We start from the raw sequence: 27710 nt of genomic DNA, 5'->3' as shown, positions 1-27710 counted from the left end.
GAATTTATTATATTTAAGAAACTATTAATATTAATAAAGAGGCTGAATATAAAAAAAAAGTTATTTATTTCACAATTCCATTTTGTTCTGTATTACTTTGTTCAATACTTTCAGTCTTAATATCACAAGTTTCTGGAACAGCTGTTTCTGTTACTTCTAACTTAATTATCTTTGATTTATCATCTTCGTCATTATGACCATTTGTACTTGATTCTGCATTATTTCTTTTGATTAGATTCCTTTTCTTTTTTACCCCTTTGCATTTCGCTTTGTATATTTTCTCTAATGCCAGAACATCTTTTCTCTCAATAGTCCAGTCAATGATTGACGATTCCGCCATTTTGCTCAAGTCTTCTTCCTCATTGTAAGTAGGAATGTCGAGATTCAAAATATTCATCACTTTTTCTAGTACGTCATCTACATAGTAGTTTATTACTAAATCTGCTTTATTGTCCTGAAATATAAATAAAGGTTAGATTAATATATGATGTGAGTGACGATATTAGCTAGAACATCAAGTCTTATTTGTCTATGAACCTCAAGTTTTTGTGATATTACAGAAAATCACTGGTCAATTTGATAAACTTTGAACTTACATGTTTAGTTGGCTGCAAATTGCATATAACTAGTTTTCCCCCAAATTTTGCAGTTTCTATAGGCAAGTTGCCACTTGGAATGATTTGAAGTGTAGTCCCTAAGCATATACTCAGGTCTGCTATGCTGGAAATGAGAAGAATTTTATGACAGTGAAAAGTAGTTTAAAAAAATGGTTTTTCTTAATTACAGAAGAAAACAGGAGATATTACAAAAATTATAAATGCTTTTTACACAAGCATACATATACAGCTTACTTAATAGCAGTGATAGTAATTAGTTTGTCAAAAAATAATTAATAAACATGCAGCATCTTATGAGTTGAAATATGAGCAATTTTGAAACTAAAACATTGTATTCTCTAATCACATAATATGTAGTAATGATAAAACAGGACCTTTGTTCAGATCCCATCATCAAAAAGCATTTTAGTAGACCAAGATGCGCGCCGCGATAAACGGTTATCACGCCATTTTATCGAATTTGCCCATACATTTTTGGCGTCGATAAAAGTTATCGCATCTTCGGCCTACTGGACACTAATTTTCAGCGAGAATTAAAGTTTAAAATACCTAGAATGCCACTCAGCCATCAGCAAGTCGTTCTCAGGCAGGCTGTGCTCCCAGTCCAACACCCCGTCGTAGAGCCGACCGCGGCATGGCCGCACGCCTATATGCGAGGACGCACATGGCACACCACTGCATTTCTTGCCGACTGTCTCTACAGGGCGGTTGCGGACGAATTGCCTGGAATTATTGTTTAAAAAATTATATTGCTGTTGTGAAATTATTCATAGAAAGTAAACAAATATTTTTGTTTTCAGCAGGATTTGACCACCAACCACAGCTGGTTGGCCATTTGAATGAACCATCTAGCTGTTTAACATCCAGTTTTAGAGACATAAAAGAAATGCAACCCAATTGTGTTTAAAGTAAAAGCAATAAATAGTTTCAGGAAATCTAGAGGTTCTAGAGAAAAATCCAACATACCTTTTGCAAACATTGCATTCATCCACAAACATGTTTCCATGCAGCTCTGCCAAATGCTTCCTAGACAGGCCGGACTTGAGGTGCAGGCCATCTATATTCTGGCTCACTACATACTGCACCTTGTTGCACTCCACAAGCTTCTTCAATATCATGTGAGTTTTGGTTGGTTTTGCATCTGCGAATGACACATTGGTGCTAGGCTTTTTACCCTGCTTCTCGAGGGTCCAAACACCATTAGGACCTCTGGAAATGTATAGTATAGTCACATTAGTGTCTTCTTATTTAAGTTAAAGTTTTTTTGAATAATTCATACTAACTAACTTAGATTAATCTAAGCTAACTAACCTGAAATCTGGAATTCCAGCTGATGTGCTAATCCCAGCACCTGTGTGAACAACTACGTGCTTAGACTGGCTTATTAATTGGGAAAGAAGCTCACATTTTTTGTTAAACTTCTCCGGTGGGTCAAATTTCTGAAATAATCACACACAATTTTAAAATTATAGACGAGCTTACAAACTTGTTTTATCTCAATCTTTAAGCGCCAATACCTCTGGAACACCAAGAATTCCTTTATGTTCATATGGGGATAAACCTTCTGCATAATTACAAGACATATTTATTCATAAATACAATACATACATTCAGAGAAATAAATTGATTCGCGAAAATTATTTCAGATTATCCTCCATTGTTTACAATATTTTGACAACTTATAGTGATGTTGTGATAGTATGCTGAATGGGCCAATTATCACTATTCAATTGAATGTTCAATTGCTTTTGTTCTAATTATCTGTGCTATATGACAGTAAGCTAAAAAAAAATACCGTCATTAATGTCAGTTTTTGTTTGACAGAAGTGCTAGTAATTTCGCGTCCCGTATTCCCGTTTTTAATTTTCTGTTCTAACTTTATTTGATCTAATTTCTTCGAAACCGAATGAAAAGAGTTAATCACGACAGTAACTAATTAATTGTCTTTGCAAAATGAATCGCAGAAGGGCTCATGATGATGACGATGTTTACGGTAAGCTAAGAGGTTATATTCGAGATTGTTGACGATGCAAAAGCAAAAATCTTATTTCTTACTTACTTTTCAGAGCGTTTGCATAGAAAAAGACGTCGTGTGTCGGAAAATCAAGAAATAGAAGACAGGTTGGAATCCCTAATTTTAAGAGTGGGCGAGAAAAGTAGCTCAACTTTGGAGAGTAATTTAGAAGGCTTAGCGAGTGTTTTAGAAGCAGATCTCAGTACATTTCGAGTGAAAATCCTACGTATTCTCACTGAATGTGCTATTCGGATGCCGGAGAAATGCACTATTTATGCGACATTGGTTGGATTACTCAATGCGAAAAACTATAACTTTGGTGGAGAGTTTGTGGAGTACATTGTGAAAACTTTTAAGGAAAACCTGAAGACTGGCAAATGGAATGCAGCTCGGTATTGTTTAAGATTCATTTCTGATTTAGTCAATTGCCATGTGCTGGCTGCATCCTCTTTATTGACCCTTCTGGAGACATTGGTAGATTGTGCAAATGAAGATGGTGTTCCCCAAGTGAGGAGAGATTGGTTTGTGTTTGCCGTGCTGTCCGCCCTGCCGTGGGTAGGGCGGGAGTTGTATGAGAAGAAGGAATCTCAACTGGAGCATTTGCTTGTAACTATTGAAGTGTTTTTGAACAAGCGCAGCAAGAAACACTGGCCGGCACTCAAGGTGTGGTCGGCAGACTCTCCTCATTTGCAGGAGGAGTACTTAGACTGCCTTTGGGCTCAAATCAAGAAGTTGAGACAGGATAATTGGTCAGAGAAACATATTCCAAGACCATACCTTGCCTTTGATTCTATTTTGTGTGAGGCTTTGCAGCATACACTGCCTGCTATTCAGGTAATCAAAATCCACATTCTTTGTGATAGTTTAAATATAGATGTACTAGTCTAAATATTAATGAATGATTTCAGTCTAAATTCTTCAGTTCCAACATCCACTGTTTTGTGACAATAAAAAAAGCTATAAGTGAAATTTTCTGCATTTCAGCCACCACCTCATAATGACGGCGACTCATATCCGATGCCGCGCGTCATCTTCCGCATGTTTGACTACACAGACTGCCCGGATGGCCCCGTTCTCCCTGGGGCACATTCCATAGAGAGATTCCTCATCGAAGAACACCTCCACAACATTCTGGAGGCCTACCACCTTGAACGCAAGGAGTGTGCTGCTCAGCTCCTCTGTTTCCCATACAAAGCTAAAATACCATTGGAATACTGCATTGTTGAAGTGATATTTGCTGAGTTGTTCAATCTGCCCAGACCAAGATACTTGGAGATTTGTTATGGGTCTATTCTTATTGAGCTTTGTAAGCTGCAGCCGTCTACAATGCCTCAAGTACTGGCTCAGGCCACTGAGATACTGTTCCTGAGAATTGACACCATGAATGTAGCAAGTTTTGACAGGTAATATCACACACTAATTTTAGCCTCAGTTCTGACCTATTCTATGAAACTTGATTACTTGTGAGAATGTTAAAAAGTACACTAGCACTAATAGGATACAAGCCCTAAACATTATTTTGAAACACCAGTTGTCTCCTTCATAGCAGTCGAATCAACATTTAAAAGAAAATGAAAAGGTATTAATTCCCTAAAATTCTTAGTATACAACATCAATTATTGATGGTGTTATTTTCATGAGCGGGTTAGTCTCACTAGTTTATGAAGACAGACAAGGAGGTCCAAATTATGTGATATGTATTTGATTTTGTTAATAGGTCTAGAAATTGAGGATGAAACATGTATGGTGCTGAATTAATTTTTTTTATAAATTTTCAGATTTGTGACATGGTTTTCTTACCACTTGAGCAACTTCCAATACCGCTGGTCCTGGGACGACTGGGAGGGATGTCTGCAGCTGGAAGCTGACCATCCTAAGCCAAGATTCATCAGGGAAGTCCTAGGAAAATGTCTAAGGTATGTATTAAAAGATGGGACAACTTTTTTCTGTTATTATGTTAGTTTGAAGAAAGATATAAATATTTTTTTATATTATTTTCAGGCTCTCATATCATCAAAGAATTAAGGACATAACACCAGAGACATTTGCATCACTTGTGCCACTGAAACCAGAGCCCATCTACAAATATTCCATGGAAGGAGCAGGTAAGGAAATAAGTACCACATAATATTTTTTGTTTTTTCTTTATTTTATAAAAATACTTTATATCACCTAAGACTACACTTACCTAGTTTCAGGAAATATGTACATTCGGTAACATGTCTTACCAGGACTTGTGCAAACAGTGAAAGCTTGTCAATTCTAAATAAATGCTTTAAAATTGTAATGCTATAAAACCTTTCCATTTACAAGAATCGCACCCGCAGAGGCGTTTTTGTTCAGTTTACGTGAGATCGACGACAGGAATTACAGATTAAAGCTGCACAACTGAGTATTATTTGAGTAAAGAAAAAAGATCAGTCTATTCCATGGCCATTAATTCTAGTAAGCTGTACGAACGCTCGCGATAATCGTCGTAGTCCTTGTCGTTAGTGTCTCTGGACGATTCGTTCACGTCCTCGTTGTCAAACGGCGACACGTCGTCGTCTATCAGCGTCTCGTGTTCGTCTTCGTACTCTACGTCATCAACCTCGTCGGAATGTCTGTTCTTTCTATTCCCGTCTAAATTACCCAGGAATTCTTCAAAGTCCTCATCAATTTTCAAATACTTTTCGTGATTTTCACTCTCCTCTTCGTCTAATTCCTGTTTTGGTTTACTATCCTTCATATTGTCTGTCGTATCGTCGTAATTCAGTTTGTCTAATATTTCATCAAGTAAATCTATGCCTGTTGAACTTTTGGTGGAACTTGAAGTGGGTGTCGTTGTTTCCAGGACCTCTTGTTCAGGAAATAGCGTTGTCGTAGAAACTAGATGATGATTTTTCTTCTTCTTTTTACATTTTTTAGTCTTGTTCTTCGGGACGCTATGTGGTGTGGTGATAACAGTTTGTTCTGTGACTATTATATCTTCCTCGATTTCGTTAGTTCTTTCGCTTGGCGTAGTTGAGGTGACACCAAAAATGAATTCTGAGTGATCTTCGGCTTCCTGTTGATCATCGTTTTTGTTAATTTTTGCCTCCTCCATTTCTTCACTATCATCTTCATCATCTTCTCGGTCGTCGTGGTGCTGTGTGTAAGCGGCGGGATTGTGATAGTAGTCATTCGTTTCGTCGTCAGTAGGCTGCGTCGTCACTGGGGCTGCTTGTGTACTAGCAGCAGTACTGGCTAAAGTAGTGGTGCTAGTCTCAAATCTACTTGAATAGGAATCCTTTTGAACCTCATCCCCGTGAGTCGTGTATCTGGATGTAGATGACATTCCGTATCCTTGGAAGTTAGACCCTTTCCTCCTGGGTGGATATTTTCCAGTGGGTGTGACTTTTTTCTCGGTTGTGTTGGTATTTTGATTTACGCTCCACCGGTCATGTTTTACGGAAGTACCTTTTTGCATTAAAGTGGATATTCGGAAGCGGTTTTTGTTTTTGGGTTGCGTAGGTTTGGTAGTCTCGGTTTTTGCTGTGGTCTCTTCATAGGAACTTCTTGTGGTCGGTGCCGGCGTTGTTGTCGACGTGGTGGTCGTGGATGTTGTACTAGTTATTGTTGGAGGTTGCTCTGTGGTTGTTGTTGATGTTTTTTCTTTAGGTTTCCACGTTTTGGGCGCTCCAGTAGCGGCTGAACTCGCCTGTGGTGTCAAGTCAGATGGTTTCTTGATAGTCGACTTCTCGGGTGCCTTCGTAGTGGTTGTGACTCGTTTGTGTTTCTTCACTTTATCCGGTTTCACGAACTTGTGCGGCGGACGAGTACGTTTTTTGGGGCCAGGCGTGGTAGTCGTGGTTGTAGTGGTAGTCGTAGTGCTAGTTTTCTCTTCATACGCCTCTGTGGATGTAGTTGCCTTTTTATTTGACGACTCCATAGAAGGAGTGGATTCTTCTATGCTGTCTACTTGCGAATCCTCAGTCATCGGCCTCTTAGGTTTATGAGAGTCCATTGGCGTAGTTTTCGTAAAAGCACTCAACAGGTCAGCCCATTGCATGTCGTCTTCCTGGGAGTCGTTATTCACAGTAATAGTGTCGGGCGCTGTCGTTGTAACTCGTTGTGATTTTATATTTTCGTGTTTTTTCGGCGGTTTCTTACTAGTTGGTTTTCGCGTGTTTTTATCGCCATGTCTGTCACTATGGTAGACTTCTATGTCTTCAAAGTCAGACTCTGTGTTGTTACTTGGGAGTATCGGCCTAAAGGCAGACTCGTGTGATGTTTCTGGATTTGAGAATAACTGTCCATCAATGAGCTGCGGGCTCGGGCGGAAGTCTATGGGTCTCTTGGGAGGCTTTGGTGCATGACTGAACTTAAGTGGCGGCATAGGTTTAAAAGGCTTTTTACCTTCCATTGTAACGAACACTCCGGGTGGGGCATTGTAAATTGGTGGTCTGACATGTTCCGAGAAATAACTAACCTTCATTGGTCTAGGTTTCGTGTATGGTTTGTAAACCGGGGGCATTTCGGGAATTTTTGTTGTTTCTTCTACGACGGTTGTAGCGTTGGTACTATCTAAGGTTTCGTTCTTAGGTGTCGTGCTGGGATGAGACATAGGCGGTGTAGGCATAACTGCAGGTCTTGTTGTTTTCACTATATTACTAGGTGATATGTATCTATGGTCTGGGGGCTGCATGGGGAACTGATGGTTTATCCCGTCGACGTCGAGGTAATGGTGCTGCATGTGACCGACAGGAGGAGCCGACAGCGGAGGCCTGTATTTGTATACATTAGGTTTATACGCGAACGGCATTAGTCGCTTCTGTTGATGTTGATCGCTCGGCATTCCCACATATCCCACTTTGGAATATTGATGGTAAATGGGTGGCGCGTACGGATTTGGTTTATATCTGGGAGGAGGCGGTTCGGGGTACGAGTCGTCGTCCGAAAAGAACGAGGAAAATATTCTGTCCAGACCGTGACTGTAGAATCGACCCTGGTTGTTGTAATGCTTGGGAGCGATGTTTTTGTGGAACCAAACCGCCCTTTGCGGCCGGGGTGTCTGCGGGCGCGCCGCCGGCTGATAAACGGGACGCTCCTGGGAACGTTCCTGCGGAGTCCCGAGTAACGTGTCTGGAGTATTTTCACGCACAGTGAAAGTTCTGACAGGATTTTCATAAGGCCTTTTTTGTCTTTTCGGGAGTTGGGAATTCACGGAAAAGGTCAACTCATAATGGTATCTCCCGGGAGACGTTTCGGCGTCTCGTTGCCGCACGCGCTTCACTGACCAGATGGCTTTGACGCCCTCCAAGCACTTATCGTCGCCGCACTCTTCTTTCGATCGTTCGTCCTCGGCGAAGCGGAAGCCGCCGTTCTCCTCGATCAGGCGTCCCTTGGCCATGATGGTGACGTCGCCGAACAGGGAGTGGTCCTCGTCCTGGATGCGGTCGAAGGGGGCGCGTTTGATTTTCTCCCAGAGGTCGTGGTCGTCGACCTCCTTGGAGGCTTCAGGCTTGGCGTCGGGCTCGACGACGGCGCCGCGGGCGATGAGCTGGTCGATCTTGTCGCGCACGAGGGTCAGGTAGACGCTGTGGCGCAACGCGTCCTCCCAGTAGTGCGCGGGCACGGCCACGGCGGGCGGCTCTGTGCGGATGGCCTCGTGCAGCGTGCCCACGCGCGCGTCGCGCTTCTCGTAGTTCCACTCGTCCAGCGGGATCGGTATCGGCCTGAAGTCATCGTCTGAGGCCCGGCTTCCTCTCTCTATCTGAAAAAGCGAGCGATGAATAAGTAAAGACTAAAGTACGCTTTGCTTATGGAAAAAATATGTACGCTGAATATTTGTGTATGCGTTTGAAAGTAAAATGTATATCGGGAAAGTGCCGCACGCTAGCGTGCGCGGCCGCTCGCGTGCCGCCCGTCCAACCCCTCCGCGATTAGAGTTTCCAATCGACAATTTAATATGAAATCTTTTTATGATCTTCCTCTGTAACGTTAGCTTTTTCCTTTTTGGCGTTCGTTTCGCAACTGAATATTCTAAGCTGCCACCAGACCTCACAATAGTGCGGCTCCAAAAACATTAATTGGGTGCAAAATGGCGTTAAAGCATTGTTTTGAAACTCTCCCACAAGTTGAGTGTTAACCTCTTATAGGTGAAGGTTAAGTTGAATCTAATTTGGCAGTTTTGTTTCTTTTTATTAATGTTAGTTAGTAAAGTTTTTGGCAGCTTAATTATAAAATATAATTTATAATCGTTTGTCCTTAGAGTTGGTCTACACACCAACATAACTATACTATAAAACCTAGTATATAACACAGAGCTTATTGAGTCGCCTCACCATTGCCTTCGATATGATAGGATAAGTTATTTATATCGGATCAGATAGTGATCTAGCCCCACATAGCTGCCCACCGTGGCGTGACCATTACGTTTCTCAAACGTAACTTGTATTACTTGTGTGTGAATCATTAGAACATACCATGGTTATTAGGTATTATTCAAAAAACATTTAATTTGGGTTACTTTTTAATACTAATAAACATAGGGACAAAATAATATTAAAATAAATAAATACACGTTTTCAACTTGTAAAATGAACTTTTAGGGCATCTTAGATAAATACTCGCTAAATTTAAATTTATTTATTAACTTTAAATATGAGAGAAATGAGTGACAAAGTAGTTTAAAGGATGTATTTAGTTAGAGATATATTATTCATCGTTATTCGTTTTAAAAATGAATTATTGATGCAACTGGGGTCCTAAAGAAACCACTGCACTAGATATACTTTGAGGAGAGGTACTTTGTGATGGTAAAATATTATTATTTATATCGATTATGTAATAAATATTCCTATAATAAATAAAAATAACAATATCGCCTATCATTCAGTTGACGGAAAATATTTTCATTTTATTCAACATAAAAATTCCCATAACACTAGTTTACAATATGACTAAAACATCGCTTATGTTTTTATAGCGTTTCCGACTGAGCGCGATTGTCAATAGTGATGCGCCTGAGTGATGCCGTACGGAATGGGTTTTTAAAGCTAAAAATATTTTTAATATCTATAAAATAAACTGACATCACTATTTTATGTTTCAATTATTGACACGTTGATTGAAAGTTCTTCGAATTTCAGGAAACTGATATAATATTAGAACCAATTAACAAATGCATTTAATGAAATTATATTTTATGAATAATATTGTTTTTAGTAATTAAGTTACGTTATTTTTAATTTTTTTAACGAAATTATGTATACGTGAATGGATTTGTTTGTCACTTCATTGCATTTTGAATGGTATTCAAATATTTATTTATGATATTGGTAGATATTGGAAATAATATTATTGAGTAAATTTTTATAAACATTTAAAATACACAAAATTAAAGTTCTGTTATTTAATTGTCAAACTTTTTTTATTCACTTATTGAGGGACGCGCGATAGCCTTGCTTCTTGACGAACCGAAATGCACATGAGCGGAGCCGCGAGCTAAATGCTAGTCTAGAATTAAATCATATTGTTTACGTGAGATATTATTATGAATTTCCACGTAAAGATTAGATTTACAATACGCAGTCGCATTTGATTGCTCCACTTTGCCTGGGAGTATCTCATCCAGACACAATGGCTGCCATAAAGGTCATTGTCTACGGTTATTATGTAGTTTCATTTCATTAATAGGCGTAAATATTGTTGTTTTAACATAACATTGAAGTTTAACATAACACTGCAACAATGGGCGGGTTTGTTTATTTAATTTTTCAAAATTTATTTATCACACTTAAAATTCACATCACTATTTAATAGTTTTAAACTTTTTCATCGATATTTTATAATACTCGAATAAACTTTTTTTTGTTTGCCTTGATTGCCGTCAATTGAGACACAAATTAAAAAAATAACTTGCAACTTAATTTTCGTACAAAAAACCGATAAATTCCAAAAATTTCTCCACATAAATCGCGATCGCTCAATTATAGCATCACCACATTGACGAAAAATATGCGACAGTGATTTATACTTACAATTAGCGCGAAGAAAACGCATAGCAACGCGGATCGCATCTTGGTACATTCGCACTGCACGAGTGTTCGCACGAATACGATCGGCGCGGGCGCACCGGGCAGCGGGCACTGTCTACTGGCGCGCCGCGGAAACTCGCTGAAACTGTCAACAATAATGTTGCCCGCGACGGCATTATTCAAATCGCACATCTTGAAGGGAAAGTGCTCGCGGCGATGTATGGACGAGGGATGTTTTATGTATTGAGTTGTTGTATTTTATGATTGGGGCATTAGGTTAAGCTGTATATCAGCGTAGCACCCTAACATTACAGTTAGGGCGGCAGTTCTGAAGAAGAAAGTTTTGGGGAATTCTATTTTTTATATATTTTAAATATCTCAGTGGAAATCTTCGTTAAGACGTTTTGATCTAAAAATTCAGCTGGTTTAATAGCTTATAAAAATTATGTTAGTTAGATTTGATACAATTAACTTAATGGAACTTTAACAGCGTGTCTTTACAACGTTAGAGGCTAAAATTATCTAAATTTTCACTTTTTTTGAAGATGGTAAAAAAGCTATCTTTTGATGTCGTGTAAAGGCGGTGACGACGTGTACAATTTTTATACAGCCGTATGTTTACCAGAGTTCTCGTGCCGTTTGATCCGAATGATGTGTGAATCCCCTGAAATAAATAAAATTGTTGATGCTTTATTTAAGAAAGTTTTCCAGTTGGTAGTTTTAGAGTTAGAATTCCATTAATTTGAAAGAAAGCTTTACGTTTCATTAAACACCGTACACTAACTGCTACTTGGTTGCCAGTCTAACACAAAATTGTTTCCTAATAAGTAATGGTAACATAGTATGTGATTGAATTTTCTGCCGTTTGTAATTAGATCTTTGCTGAGTTAACGAGTTATCTCGCTAATGCCCGGCGCATTCCGTTCTTCTTACCGAATACAATAGGAAGTAATTGATTTTATTTAACACACTCCACTATTTTATTTGCTCATAAACACTATTTATAGTTCACTCATAATATCGTTTGAAGAAACTTATCGTATCTAGTTCCGGTATATTTTATTTCTAGTTTAATTTCATTGTACCTACATATAGACTTTTAATTCATTATTGAGTTGTTGTAAAATATTATGCGCATTTTGCGTGACATATGATGATGTAATGCGTGTATCGTATATACTCGTATAGTAATTATTTCCTACCTTTAACAATGTTTTTCTTACGCGAAAAAAGTTACTCAATTGTTGAATCACTAACGGTCACTTCGCGAGCATAAGCGACGTTATTAGTATCAAATAATACTGATTTACAAAAATATTTTCAAATTTGGGTAGTAAAATATAATAAGAGTCGTTTAATCTTAATTTTACATTGCTGCAGTCGTAATACGATGTCATTATTGGTCCAATAAACATTTTATTGCAAGCTAAAACGTTATATTCGGTAGAGAATATTACGTAATCCTGATTGACAGTAATATTAGTCCCATGGAAATGGATTTTCCCTGGCGCATATCGGGACGTATCTGATCAAGATAGTAAAACTCATTACCGTCGGATGTGGTTGCGGCATTCGCCAGGTTTAAGCAATATGTACAGTGGGCTGCACAGGAATCTGTATTCGTAATGCACTCCTAATTTTAAACCTTATGTTATTGAAATAAAGTGCAACATCTGCCAAAAGAGTACCGTTCCTTTGCAGCTGACTAAGCGAGTCTAAATTGTTTCACATACACATGGTTCCTAAACAGATACTAATCTTTTTTAATACTTAAAAACTAAATTAAACACGATGAGCTCTTTTCATCCAGCTGTTGCCAGCAATATCTTTGAGGTCGTCGGTTTATCGAGCAGGGAATTTTGGTGTTTATATTTATAATCAAACATCTCTTAATAACGTCCAACTTTCATAAACATATTTTATTTAAAAAGTATTAGAAACAAATATTTTAAAATTCAATAATACACGATCATTAATGTTGCATATCGGTCAGGAGAGCAAAATAATACAAGTATACGCATACTTGTTTTACACACGTAAAACAGTAAAAAAATAATTAATCGTTCGATATTATTTAGTGCCGCGACATTTCATGATGTCTGAAATCGCGGGCGAGGGCGGGGAGTGAAACGCGGGAGGCGCGGCGCGCGTCGCGTGCGCACTTTCCATCTCGCTTTTCGCCATTTTTTCCAACCGTTCCCGCCACACGCGGATACAAAGAACACATAAGTTTCTAGAACATGCACTTTGAATATTTTCAACAGATTTATTTTTCACGTCTAGTATTTTAATAAGAAAACCGAAATAATTGGGTTGGAATAATAAACGCTGAATGTTAATGCTGTAGTAGCGTGGTGTACATTAAAGACTGAAACCCGACTGTTATTTATGTATGATCGATCATGGATAAATAAAGTGTGTTTGTAAGTAATTAAATATGATGAAATATAGCCGATTGTGCGTCATTTGGATTTTGACGAGAATTCAGGTTGTCCCTGAATAAAACCGTCGCAAAACAACCCTCGAAGCACGGAATCGCACCTAATTTTATTTATTATCGGAGTCAGGTTGATTCCACCTGACAAATGAGGTGTATTTTTAAGTCCAAACCATATTAAAAATAATTAACAGCAACTAATTTTAGAATTCCTGAGCACATAAATATTTATTATTTCAATCGTTTTTCCTAGCGTTTTATACCTAAATTATAGTCTAATAATTAAAATAAAATAATTAATTAGTGTTCGGTGTAGTAGATAATATCTACTAGATCGGAAAACTGAAAATAGTTTCGGTTAGCATCGCTTGGAGGGTTAACGTGTATCTTAATCGAATTCAAACAGGTAAAATATAATTGTTGTTTACCGCCTGCTTTTCTAGCGTACATATTCTGTGCACGGAATGCAATTGAGAATTCGATATTTTGCTAATAAGCTACTTACTGCCGTCATTTTTGTGTGCATTAGGCAATTTTAATCCCTATATCCATAAAGCTAGAGTGAGTGTTTTTACGTGGTAGTTGTTGGATACTCCAAGCGAATGTGATCAATTGTAGTAATTATTTACGTGCGTATGAGATGTGGTTATGCATGGACAGATAGGGAATTTGTCCGCTTTCCTTGTTCATAAGTGAATAATGTTATTGAAATAGAGTAAGAGTTTTAACTTTTTTTAGAACATGTTCATATATTTTTTGTTTAATTTTGCACATGTTTACAGACTATAAAAATGCGTTGAAAAGCTGTAATTTTTTTCCTGAAAATGGAAACATTTTTCAATTATATTTTTCTTTTTTTTAGGTGTCGCGTTATATTAATATCTAAAATCTAATCACTGTAAGTCATACTGAATGCGGAAACAAGACGTTTTTATTGAAGATTGCAAAATAAATGTACCTATACGTTTAATTGTTATTTCCTGGCTAAAATACTAATAATATCGAATTCTGATTGTTTTTCAGTTTTCAAACGTGTTCGCCAAATATTACTTATTTTTTTAAACTGGTAAATTATATTTATAATTTCCGTGAAATGGTTTAAGTATTATAAATTAAAGTCGCGAGAACATTATCATCTCCTCTCATTTTAATTTTAAACCTTGTCAATTTGCATCTTATATTAATAAAATTAAACATTCCGAAAACTGTAATTCGGGCCTTTTCAAGGCCAGAGTGAATAGGCACTTACACTGTAAGTCTTACAGACTTACAGGGCATATGTGTACTATCCTAGACATCATCTCACTTAACATCAAGTGCGCTCAAAACTGCCTTGTTCTAAAAAAACATTAATTTGTCTTTCTTTATGGCGCCAATATCCACACAATATAGCATGAAATGTTTCCTCATATCCTATTACATTGCGAACCTGCAAGATCTTAGGCCTACTAGCAACGAACGAATTCCACAATTACCAATAAAAACTCCGTGTCAGTTTAGAGTTTTTTGTTCGGCAAGATTCCCAAGATCTATACGCGGGCGATAGGGCCTGTTGCAACTGCCAGTATTGTTCGGAGTACCTATCGGAACCGCGATCAACCGTAATTGCAAGCGTTGCGGACGCTCTGCGTTCGAATGTGTATGATAATTGAATACATTGCAACATTTAGCTATAGACCCACATACCATTGATTTACTACAACTATAAAATCAATGGTATGTAGGTCTCTAAGATTTTACTCTCTATGGTGATTTGGTCTAGTGGAATTTATTTAGATGCTCGTGTGTTTTAGCCGTGGCCGCAGCAGTGCTTAGAGCCATAAATTCACTTCAGTTTTGTTAATTATCTTTGTTAGTGACATTATTTGTGTCGCTTAACTTCAAACTCGGATAAATCCACTCTACCCTGTTCGGAGATATTTAATAAAAAGTGTTTATAGTCTTATTTTCATGAATTAAAAGGCAGTCTTTTTTTATTATGGCACTACTATTGAAGAAAATGATCCTGTTTATTCATTTCAGTATTTAAATCACGCATTCTCTCAAAAATTTAATATTTAGTTTGGATTTACCTTCATTTGATATAATGGAATGCAATTTATCCAACTTTGAAAAAACGCAATGCGGATTTATAGAATTTTGATTTAATAGATTCGGATTTATCTAGTTATGAAAAAACACGATTAGAGCTAGGGATGTGGTAGCACATGTGGTAGTGACGAAATCACGGTATACCATCGACAGTCAAATTTTTAGCAGCAAACTGAATAGAACAATAAAACAAAATAAGAAAATCTAGTTATTATTTTATAAAAATAGGAAGTACCCAATTTAATTATTTTAAACAAAATTCAATATTTCTTCAGTCATCTTCTTCAATTTCTTCTTCGTGAATTGGTCGCCCTATCACATTTTCAATATTAAGCATTTTTTATAATACATATTTCAATTCCACCAACAATGCCCATTATGCCCAATTGGCTAAAGTGCGTTTCCAGCCCCTAACTTAAAGGAAAAAAAATGTTAGTTTATTATAAATCATTTAAATAGATCAATATTTTATTTCACATAATTACATTTACAAATTTATTATATTTAGCAAAAAACTGCAAAACATATCCAGACGACCCAACTCCACAAAGCATGTCTTATATTCTAAAACTTACATGATCATACCTACACTTTGATCGGAGAAAGAAATGTACTCAATATTAGGTATATCATAAACATACTTATGTCCAAAATATTCTGTAACAATAGAAGGACAAAATAATAATCGAAAATGGTTAGCACAACACTAGTGCCAACTCTAAATTCCGAACGTCGCACAGGGATAGGTATTTCAAATTTACCGAGTTTTCGCCCTTTCCTCTTTCCTAAGGCGAACTTTTATATTAAGCCGCTTGCGGGCTTTAGTTGGTGACACAATTTTAATATAATTATCCATGGGAACTGTCTGAATATCGCAAATAAACAATAAAAAGCGGGAGCGCATGGTGCCACTGGTCGCTAAGTTTTCGTCAACTGGCGGCCATGTTGAAGAAACGCAATTACCTGATTGGCTCTCATGGACTTAGCTACGTTTGAAAAAAAATGTCTCATGGATCTATCTGTCTTAGATAAAATATTACGACTTTAACGGCTTATTTCTCAAGAACCACGCGAATTTATACCCAACTGATAAAAATGTTTAAAACATTTTTTTTTTCTCTTTGATTTGACACCAAAATCTCAAAAAATCTTAGAAATGGATTTAGCCGAGTTTGAATTTAAGCGACACATTTATGGTTTTTATTGTGAAGAAATAACACATAATAATTATTAATATCTTGTATTTGTATGTTTTATAGGCTTTGCATTGAGCTAGATTCTTTCGGCGCCTATTGTATTTTTTTAAATTAGTTTTCCAAGGTATTGGCGCCTAAAGCTATCGTTCTGTAATTCTACAAGGGCCGCAGCGTGTTTATCACGTAACATATATCGCACTCTTGGTGCAATAACGTCACAAGTGCAATATTTTTTTTTTTATTTCTGCCATTATTGCACCAAGTGTCCAATATATATTTTTCAGACCTAAATAAGTTCCGTTTTTTATCTTGTAAAGTTAACAGTCTTACTGTATTATGTATAATACATTTTCTTAAAAAGTAAACTAAATATTTCTTCTGTGTTGTCTATTCTTACTGTATACTGTATAGTATACATTTTCCTTTAAAAGCAAGCTAAAGTATTTCTTCTGTGTTGTCCCCAGCGGCCCTCCCGGGCACCGAAGCAGCGCACCAACTGGTGGTGAATGTGCGCAACAAATGCACCCCCGAGGAGGCTCTGAACGTCCTCCGAGACCTCCCTAACCCTTTAAGGTAACATATAACTACTTAATATTTGGACGATCCTATATTTTATTATCAACTCGAGTTCCTTAGTTAAGTTGGTTTTTCAATCTAACTTACATTTTTCACTTAAATAACAAAGAAATAAAAGAACTATTTGACCTATTATTTAACTCTTCAACGCAGTGACCATGGACCTTCTTATCTTCTTCGATCATCATCAACCTATGAAGCAATCCACTGTTGAACCTGCCTAATATGCGTCAATTTACCCTATCCATACAGGCTTGTCGCATACAGCATCCGCCTGTGAGCGTTTGCAACTCGACACTCCGTCTAAGTTTTGCAACTGCGTACTTGACTTTGAATTTATAGTCTGAGGGCTTAGTGTGAGTTTACATCAAACTTCGTTACTAGCGATCGCGAGGGCGTTAAAAAAACATTTATGAAGATTTTAGTTCTTGAAAGTTTCCGCTAGGGGTGCTGTTCAATCCGTCATACATTTAATGTCACTTTTTTACGCAGTCGACATCGAATGCGTTTGACGTAAACTCACACTACGCTCCCTCATGTGCTGTTAAGTATTCAGAAGATTTTTTATACAGGGTTATTTGTAAAGTATAATCTGTATGGTTTTAAAGGGAGGGCGAGCAGCCGGCAGCGGCGCAGGCGGCTCCTCATAATCCGCTGAAGATCGACGTGTTCGTGCAGACGCTGCTCAACCTCGGCAGCAAGAGCATCTCGCATAGCTTCGCCGCCATCTCCAAGTTCCACTACGTGTTCAAGGCAAGTTGGCTCTTACGCAGCTGCAATAAGGCTGACTTTACAACCGCTGCGATCGACGTGTTCGTGCAGACGCTGCTCAACCTCGGCAGCAAGAGCATCTCGCATAGCTTCGCAGCCATCTCCAAGTTCCACTACGTGTTCAAGGCAAGTTGGCTCTTACGCAGCTGCAATAAGGCTGACTTTACAACCACTGCGATCGACGTGTTCGCTTCGCCGCCATCTCCAAGTTCCACTACGTGTTCAAGGCAAGTTGGCTCTTATGCAGCTGCAATAAGGCTGACTTTACAACCGCTGCAGATGGACGTGTTCGCTTCGCCACCATCTCCAAGTTCCACTAAGTGTTCAAGGTAACTTGGCACTTATACAGCTGCAATAAGGCTGACTTTACAATCCGCTGCGATCGACGTGTTCGCTTCGCCGCCATCTCCCAGTTCCACTACGTGTTCAAGGCAAGTTGGCTCTTATACAGCTGCAATAAGGCTGACTTTACAATCCGCTGCGATCGACGTGTTCGCTTCGCCGCCATCTCCCAGTTCCACTACGTGTTCAAGGCAAGTTGGCTCTTATGCAGCTGCAATAAGGGTGACTTTACAACCCGCTGCGATCGACGTGTTCGCTTCGCCGCCATCTTCAAGTTCCACTACGTGTTCAAGGCAAGTTGGCTCTTATGTAGCTGCAATAAGGGTGACTTTACAACCCGCTGCGATCGACGTGTACGCTTCGCCGCCATCTCCAAGTTCCACTACGTGTTCAAGCAGGCCCCTCTTTCCCACTGGACACTTTGGGCACGTGCCCAGGGCCCCGCGACCGAGGGGGCCCCCAGTGTTACCAACTCTCAAAAATATTTATCCCTAAAGTTGTGTCAAAACCCCCTAAAATCGCCTTAATTATTGAGTTTTCCCCCTAAAAAATATTTACAGTAGACGCTTTATAAAGTTACGCTTTCGGGGGTAGCGTAACTTTAAAAAACGGACATTCAGAGGCGTGATTATGAGATTTGTAGCCAATAAATTATTTATAGCCTGACCAGGAACATAAAAACCCTCGCCATGTTGCGGAAAACTAATGGTACTAATTTCTTTTAATGGCAACAGTAACTGAAAACTTCATTGACATGTCACCTTGCATGTCAGTCTATTGCTGTCAAAGTGTAAACAAACTTTATTTTAAATGTGCGCAATTGATTTTGTGAATTAAATTGCCAAAATCTTTTTATAGTCGTGAAAGAAAAGTGGTTCACAATGTGTTAAAGTATTTGTCGAAGAGAAATACTATAGTTCATTCAACTTATGATGGTGATTTAGACAGATGAAACATTTCGTTTCATGAATCCAACTTCCTAAGAATAAAAATATTGAGGTGTAAAAATCAATCACTTTTTTGTGATTTTATCCTTCCAAAATACACTTATTAATCTTTCTCAATTAACTTAAACAAGAATTGCAAATACTTATTAGTTTATTATTTATTAAAAGGATAGTGCCAGGGTCTGGACCAAGTGCTGCCCAGAATCAACCCATAGTGCATTTTGTTCCTCAGGCCAATACTAATGTGTAAACCGAAGCGCACTTAAATCTATCCCTGGAGTTAAGAGAAAAAAAGAGTTTTGTTTTGAATTATTTACATACAAAATATCATCGATATATACGTACTACGCATAAGATTTCGTGATTTTGGCATTAAATAACACTCGCTATGTTGAACTTAACCATACTGCATCCGTACACCTTACTTTAGTGCGACTTAGACATTCTTTATTAGCGATCTAACGCTGTTGCAATATTTTAGTTAGTTGACAGAAATCATTATTTCCAAAATGAAGCAAGAAGTTTTAGTTCTCTATCCTTGCGAAAAATCAATTTATTGGTGTATTAAAATTGATTATTGAAGTTATTGTAAGCTAAAACTTCTTGCTCCATTTTGGAAATAATTAATTTCGGTCAACTAACTAAACTACTGAAACAGCGCTCGATCGCTTATAAATTATGTCGAAGTCGTACTAAAGTAAGGTGTACGGATGCAGTATGGTTAAGTTTAACATAGCGAGTGTTATTTAATGGCAAAATCGCGAAGTCTTATCCGTAGTAGGTATACATCGATGATATTTTGTATGTAAATAATTCAAAACAAAATTCTTTTTTTCTCTTAACTCCAGGGATAGATTTTAGTGCGCTCCAGTTTACAAATTAGTATTGGCCTGAGGAACGAAATGCACTATAGTTTCATTCTGGGCAGCACTTGGTCCAACTTCCATACATGGATTGGCACTGTCCTTTCGTGGACAGCCTGTTGAAATCATCACATTCCCACAATCGATCCTGACGTCAGCTAATTCGAAGACACAGCTGCCACATTATAATTTCACAACAATCGACTTGAATAAGTTGCACAATATTCAACATCAAGTACTTATGGATCCACCCGTGGCAATTAACAATGTGGACTTATCCAGCTTATACCACACAACGATACCTACCTACGTCATCGTACTGTTAAGTGCACTTGCACTCATTAGTGTGGCTTACTACCTACGGCGGCGAATCAATCTGAACCAAATTATATCTTCACAATCCCAAGATATTGAAATGGCATCAGCAGTTACTACAGCATCAATTGGAGATAGAAAAGCCGCAACATTTGCTCTCAACCTTCGCAAATAGTTGCTCGTCTAGGAGGGGAGGTGTTACGAGTGCAAGCCTCGTCTACGTCACAGCATACGTCACGCGAACATCACGTGTTGCCCAAGTGCAGGTGGCTCGATTGTGCAATAGTGTTAAAAAGTGCATAGTGGACAGTTTTCGATCAAGTGAATCTTTCGGACAGTTTCGCGGTGCCTTTGAGCTTCAATCGCGGAAGCATCAGGACGTTTAGTTAAGACCTGATCATCGTGATCACTTTAAGATAATCACCTTTTGTAATATCTATGTAATAAATATATCTATAATTAAAAGTATAGTTTTTAAAAATCCTACCCGACGGCTCAACTCCGTAACTGGTATCACAACAATTTATTAGTCGAAAATATTTGTTATTTTTCATTTCGATATTTTTTCACAAATATACGACCTAAATGTCAATGTGACAGAGCCCACAAAGTTGTGGACGCTAGTTGGCGCTGTAATCGTGCACAGAGCCAATAAGGGTTCGGACAATATTTTCATTGAATAATGTTTCCGACAAAGGTTGTCAAATTGACTGACATGTTTATCGTATAGTACAGTCCACTATGAAAATTAGCTGTGGTTTGTTTCAACTACCTATTTTAATTTTTTTTTGTCACTTTCTAAGTGTTGAATTTTATGGAATTGGGAAAGAAGTACCGAGTTTGAAGCGTTCATGAGCAGACATTGCCGTTGAATATTCAAGTTCTGAATTTGATTATTGATGAATAATAAAATAAATTCTACTAGCTCGATTGATGGTTTCATTTAATTTATTTAAACCAGGTTACCTATAATAATATTTTTTTCGTTAATTTATGAAAATATCAAATTAGCCCGTAATCCTAAATCCTGATACATAAAGTTAGCCTATTAATTTAACACAGGTACGACTGTACTCAGTGTTGCACTATCAAATGCAATTGACGCGCCTCTATGCCAGGGTTTTTATGTTCCTGGTCAGGCTATAATAATAATATTTATTTCAAGTCAAGAAATAAATATTAATGTCTCTGTTGGCTACCATTTGTATATTTATCTTAAAAACATAACAATAATAATATTATAAATTTAAAAATATGTATTTAAAGAGTCAAAAAATCCCTAAAAATACCCCTAAAAAAATCCCATCTCACTTATTTTCCCCCTAAATCTGGGGAGAAAACCCCTAGGTTGGTAACACTGGGGGCCCCTGTCTACTCAAAAGACCTTTCTCCAGATAATATGGGCCCCCCTTGATCTTTAAGTGCCCAGGGCCCCTAATAGGTTTAAGACGGCGCTGTGTTCAAGGCAAGTTGGCTCTTACGCAGCTGCAATAAGGCTGCCTTTGTTTTCTTCGCCGCTATCTCCAAGTTCCACTACGTGTTCAAGGTAACTTGGCTCTTAAACAGCTGCAATAAGGCTGCCTTTACAACCCGCTGCGATCGACGTGTTCGCTTCGTCGCCATCTCCAAGTTCCACTACGTGTTCAAGGCAAGTTGGCTCTTATGTAGCTAAAATAAGGCTGACTTTACAACCGCTGCGATCGATGTGTTCGCTTCGCCGCCATCTCCAAGTTCCACTACGTGTTCAAGGCAAGTTGGCTCTTACGCAGCTTCAATAAGGTTTACTTTACAACCCGCCGCACAACTTTGATCGGACTAGCCGACTCAACATTCAAGGAACGCGGGTTTGAAACCCGCTACCCCTCGACTATTGTGTGAGCCCACCATAACACAAGCATACTTGATACCACTTAATTTTAAGCTGCATGTGTCAAACAAGGCTGTACGTTTCTTTAATAAAGATAAATAAATAAATAAATAGCTTAGTTCGAGTAGTTAACGGGACTGTTAGTAATTTGTGCAATATAAATTACTAATTTTCTTTAAAAAAAGTTCATTTTGTTTTTCAAATATTCTTTACTCAATTATTTATCTATCCCCTTTTACTTTTCAAGTTATTATTGCCTAATAGGCTTCCTTCTTTTCGTGCCAGTATAAAATAATGTCTTAAACGTTTTTTATTAAAATAAATAGTTGGCGCTATGTTCTTTTATCGAATATGTGTAGCGCATGAAACATACGCGTTTGACATGCAATATTTTGATACAAAACAGACTAAATAACTCATATTTTATTAATTTTTAACTAGTGATTTTTATTTTATTACTTAATACTGTCTGAGAACGATATCAATCACAATATACTCAGTAATCGATCATTGCTGACATGTTAGATATTAGACTACGATAATGAACCCATTAGCCTTAGAAATGTCTTAATAACGAATATTAATCAATTAATGTAGTCACATAATTGTACTTACCACAATATTACCCGTAAATCGCGCAGTCATGTACCTCCACAGGACAGGCATTGTTTATTGGGGTGGTCAGTCTATTTTGTCTTAACTATATTAGTTAATCTGGCAATCAATATTTTTCATTTTTACTTGTATTGCTTGGTACTTGATTGGGCGACTCCATTAACCAAGGAAACCTTTTCTTTTATTTAATTTATAAATAGTTTTTTCGTGCTTTCACCAATCCATTATTATCTATTGTGCCTGCAATTGAGATATTTAGCCATACTTATACTTAATTTCCATCTTCTCCAGATCTTGGCAGAGTCCGAGGAAGCCCAGATATGCGTGCTCCGCAACGTGTGGGAACTTTGGCAACGTCACCCGCAAATGGTGTGCGTTCTTGTGGACAAGATGCTCAAGACACAAATCGTTGAATGCAGTGCGGTCGCCACGTGGCTGTTTTCTAAAGAAATGGCGTCGTATTTTACCCATGGATGCTTGTGGGAGGTGCTGCATCTGACCATTGACAAGATGAACAAGCACGTCTCTAAATTGAGTAAGTATATCACTGTAAACTTAGCATCTAGAGAGTGAGTGGACAAGATGCTCAAGACTCAGATCGTGGAGTGCAGCGCGGTCGCCACGTGGCTGTTCTCTAAAGAAATGGCGTCGTATTTCACGCACGGATGCCTGTGGGAAGTGCTGCATTTAACCATTGACAAGATGAACAAGCACGTATCCAAATTGAGTAAGTTCACTGCTGAACGTAGTTCAATTCCTCCCTAGGATCTCCGAATCAGCTGATTGCTAATGCGAAGCGGCTTGCATTCAGCTACCTGCAACCCTTATGAGATTTTTTCTACACTTTGTGATTGCATTCTAGAACGTTCGTTGCATTCGATTCTAGAACCTTGCAGCAGAGTAAATACAAATGAGTAGGTCATCTTCATAGAAACGCCCGAGCGCGGTTTGTATGTGAGCGCGCCAATACGTATGCGGCGCGCACGCACACATTGACAAAATTTAGCGTGGATTAGCGGGGAGTTGCAGTGTGCGTGAGTTGTATGTGAGCGTCCCATCGGCCATCAGTTGCCACTTTAGCTTAATTAGCTGATGTCATTATTTTAACTTTAAACGTTTGTTTCCAGGTGGCGAGTTGCAGGAAGCCAGAGAAGCATTGGCCAGGGCTGACTCCAGCAGTTCGGACTCGGAGGACGAGAGCGGCAGCAAGAAGAAGAAGGACCAGGACAAACCCACTGAAGAGGTAAGATACTCAATAATTTTCTGTGAAAGGGCAGCTCAGAATCAGCTTTTGAAGCCACGATAGCCGAATGGTGAAGGGGTCGGACTGGCCGACTCGTGATCCCGGGAACGCGGGTTCGGTCCCCGCCGCCGCTCGACTATTGTGGTGAGCTCACTCGTGACACAATCATATTTAGCTTAGTACGAGGGGCTAACGGGAGTATTAGTAATTTGTGTAATAACAAATTACTAATAATCTTACCATTTCAATAGTGGAGTAGAGTGTCTATAATGAGAATAGGTCGGTCGAGAGTGGTTTGCTGGGTTCTAAACGATCTCATTCATCATATTTGAGCTCTTCACATTTGTGAGACTTTATCAGCGCGACAAACGCGCGATAGTTGCGCTGACGATAAATGACAGCGCGGTAGCGGCGTTTTTATAATGTTAAGGCTGCCGCAATGCTGTCGCGCTTCTGACGCCCTATGTGTAAGCGGTCTTATGGCAAACGGACATAGTCGAAATGGAAACACTAAAAAGTCTATGTGAGGTTATACATACACTGTTATTGTAAAATGGCATCTATTACAGTTGTAAAGTTGTATAAAGTACTAGCTTTCCGCCCGCGGCTTCGCGCGCGTGGACTACATTATCTACATATTTTACGGAACCCTATTTTTTTCCAAAATAAAATTTAGCCTATGTTACTCGTGGATAATGTAGCTTTCGAATGGTGAAAGAATTTTTAAAAACGGTCCAGTAGTTTTTGAGCCTATTCATTACAACCAAACAAACAAACAAAGTTTTCCACTTTATAATATTAGTGTAGATTTGTCTTACAGTCGTACATTTCCAGTACCAGTAAACATATCCTGTAATTGTCCCCAGGCCGTGGAGCGTATGGAGGAGCGCCTCGAAGCCGCGCACATGGACCAGAAGCGGCTGTTCCTCATCGTGTTCCAGCGCTTCATCATGATCCTGTCGGAACATCTCGTGCGCTGCGACACCGACGCGCGCGACCCCGACACACACTGGTACCGCAGCACCGTGGGCCGCCTGCGACAGGTGTTCCTCGCGGTGAGTCCCGAGCCGTCCGTCCATCATGACCCTGGCGGGGACACCGACGCGCGCGACCCCGACACACACTGGTACCGCAGCACCGTGGGCCGCCTGCGACAGGTGTTCCTCGCGGTGAGTCCCGAGCCGTCCGTCCATCATGACCCTGGCGGGGACACCGACGCGCGCGACCCCGACACACACTGGTACCGCAGCACCGTGGGCCGCCTGCGACAGGTGTTCCTCGCGGTGAGTCCCGAGCCGTCCGTCCATCATGATTCTGGCCGAGCTAGGGTATAATGCCAGCTCCACATATTGGCCCCAACGTTTGTGCCAACGCCACTCGTCTTAAAATAGTAGGCACCAATGTAGGGACAAGATAGTTTCTAGATCCACACGTTGGACGAGTGGCGTTGAGACTAACGTGGAGCCGGCCTAAGAAGCGTAACCTATCATTACTGGGGCACCTATCATTACTGGGCTTTACCTGCGTAGGTCCCATTCATTATCATCATCAGATCAACAAATGTTACTCTACTATCGTATAAATAGGCAGCCCATTTTTTTTCGTCAGGAAATGCATGAAATTGCATACCCACTGGCCCGGGGGAACCAGTGGGTTATGTGAGGCTCTCCCTGCCAGATGGGCAGGGCCTACTTACTAAAACCTGACGGTGTCCTCCCGAAGTATTTGGGACGGAGCTGCGAGTTATTGTCCGAGCTAGAGGGCCTAGACCAGTCTTTCCCAAAGTGGGCGATAACGCCCCCTTGTGGGCGCTGCAGGCTTAAAGGGGGGCGGTAAGAGACCCAGAAAAAAAATCGGGACGTGGTGTAGAGGCTTGGGAGGCGTCATCTACTAGGAGGACTCTTAGACACCGACTGAGCTCGACTCTTGACTACAAAAATGGGGGGCGCTAAAAATAATTTATTCTCAAAGTGGGCAGTAGACTAAATAAGTTTGGGAACCACTGGCCTAGACATTCTTTCGCGGCTCCGCCCCAGACTGTGGCTCGCTCTGTTTGAGCAAGCGACGACTGGCATAAATAGGCAGCCCAACGCTGACACCGTTGCGCTATTATCGCCCTAATATCTTTACTTAACACGTGTGTATTTCGTCCGCAGCACCACGAGCAAGTGCAGAAGTACAGCAGTACCCTGGAGACGCTGCTGTTCACGCAGGACCTCGACCCTCACATCCTCGACGTGTTCCACCAGTTCGTGGCGCTTACCGCCTGAGACATCTCGCCGGACGGGGTGGGGTAGACAATGTAACGATGCAATTAGTGTCATAGCTCACGAGTGAGTACTGTCATCCTGATGCGTGCGCTTTATATTATTCTCTGGCTCGACTTTCGCCTGGCGCAGCAGGCCAAATAAAAAGCCTAACAAAAGCCGGACAGGCCGGACAAGACAATATTTGGCCGGACAAGACCGTACGACTGGCAACCCTACGTGGGACTGTCTAAAGAGAAGTAATCATCATCATCAGTCATGATGTCTACTGCTGAACATAGGCCTCCCCCAATGATAGCCAGATTGGCTGATTGGAAGCGGTCGGCATCCTGCTAACTTTATAAGGTCATCTATCCACCATGGCTGCGCTTGGATACTTGGAATCCATTTCAGAATTTTGCTGCCCTGTAGAATGTTATTGACAGATTAGCAAGCTAAAGCGGTGGCAGGAAGCAGAAATGCCACGACACGCAATCAGCAAGTCTACTCTACAATATTTTCTAACTAGGGGACTATTCTCACTTCTCTTTCCCACCACTGTAACACCTGTGACCCGCAATGAAATGAACCAGAAGGAAATATGAATGTCTAAAATCGAAAATACAGACGGAATTTTAGAGTGATGCGATGTCACTGTCATACTCACACACCGTTAAAATTTGATAAAGACTGAGTACTGATCTAATCTTGTCTTGCATCACTTATCACCTTTTTTGGATCAAGAGCGAAGTTACATTGTCTGCGGAGATGTGTTGCCGAAAAATAGTATCGATGCATCGATTAGTCGGTCAAAAATGACAAACATAATTTTCGGCAACACAGAACTGAATGATATGCACGTATAGTGCTGCCACTATATTGCTGAATATCGGTAGTCTAATAATATGTTAAGTGCATAGACAAAAATTTAAGGTATTTATGGTAATATGTATTTGACAAGAATCATCCAACCTGGAGTTTGGATAGCATTACAGCCAGACAGTGCGTTATTAGCAATAACTTATTACTTTGAAAGATTTACTTTATTTTAGGAACAGTTGTATACAACAGAAGGTTAAAACATATGCATTTAATAATTATAACAGACATGCCTCCATCATCAAGGACTTGCTAAGATATTTTCAAGTTATTAAGAATTTCAAGATTTCTATTTATGGAGTTCCTAAGAAAAGATCAACAACTATGGAGTTCAGTATCATAAAAGAGAAAGATAATTTAAGTTTCTAATTTAAGGATAAAATATGCCCGCGTTTTATGTAAATAAACAATTGTGAGCTAAGTCTTTGTTTTCATTATACAAAAATCTTATTTACTGATTAAAATCTTTCTATCGTTGTCTACAATAAGTATACGAAAGTAATCTTGACGATAAGTAGAAAGGTATAAATAGTTGAATCATAGTGACTATCGAGTTACTTTACATATTTGTGGATAGCAAATAGGTAATATACTTAAAACTTTAATTATCATTTAAAAAAACTCCGTACCGCATTTTGCATTACCACAACAAAAATTGTGTGCAGCGACAAAAATATTCAAGATTTAAATG

General features: G+C 39.2%; 2 protein-coding genes across 2 annotated transcripts; one reads left to right on the top strand and one right to left on the bottom strand.

The window, feature by feature from the left end:
• Nucleotides 1-49: 49 nt before the first annotated feature.
• Nucleotides 50-2284, bottom strand: LOC135079259 (NAD-dependent protein deacetylase Sirt6). Its single transcript, XM_063973869.1, has 6 exons — nucleotides 2135-2284; nucleotides 1929-2056; nucleotides 1584-1826; nucleotides 1167-1340; nucleotides 597-720; nucleotides 50-454 (listed from the first exon to the last, which is right to left on the bottom strand). Exons 1-6 carry the CDS (start codon nucleotides 2198-2200, stop codon nucleotides 65-67), a joined length of 1125 nt encoding a protein of 374 aa, XP_063829939.1. The 5' UTR covers nucleotides 2201-2284; the 3' UTR covers nucleotides 50-64.
• A 145-nt stretch (nucleotides 2285-2429) lies between these two features.
• LOC135079257 (nuclear cap-binding protein subunit 1) lies at nucleotides 2430-27440 on the top strand. The gene is made up of 11 exons (XM_063973866.1): nucleotides 2430-2610; nucleotides 2684-3465; nucleotides 3616-4034; nucleotides 4410-4547; nucleotides 4633-4736; nucleotides 16820-16928; nucleotides 17540-17684; nucleotides 22943-23186; nucleotides 23779-23894; nucleotides 24761-25177; nucleotides 26051-27440. The coding sequence occupies exons 1-11, from the start codon at nucleotides 2571-2573 to the stop codon at nucleotides 26162-26164; spliced, it is 2628 nt and encodes an 875-aa protein (XP_063829936.1). The 5' UTR covers nucleotides 2430-2570; the 3' UTR covers nucleotides 26165-27440.
• The last annotated feature ends 270 nt before the right edge of the window (nucleotides 27441-27710 follow it).

This window comes from Ostrinia nubilalis, chromosome 16 (genome assembly GCF_963855985.1).
Source record: "Ostrinia nubilalis chromosome 16, ilOstNubi1.1, whole genome shotgun sequence".
In the NCBI taxonomy this organism is placed as follows: Eukaryota; Metazoa; Arthropoda; class Insecta; order Lepidoptera; family Crambidae; genus Ostrinia; species Ostrinia nubilalis.
The sequence above is the reverse complement of the archived record's forward strand: the minus strand, read 5'-3'. Positions and strand labels throughout refer to the sequence as shown.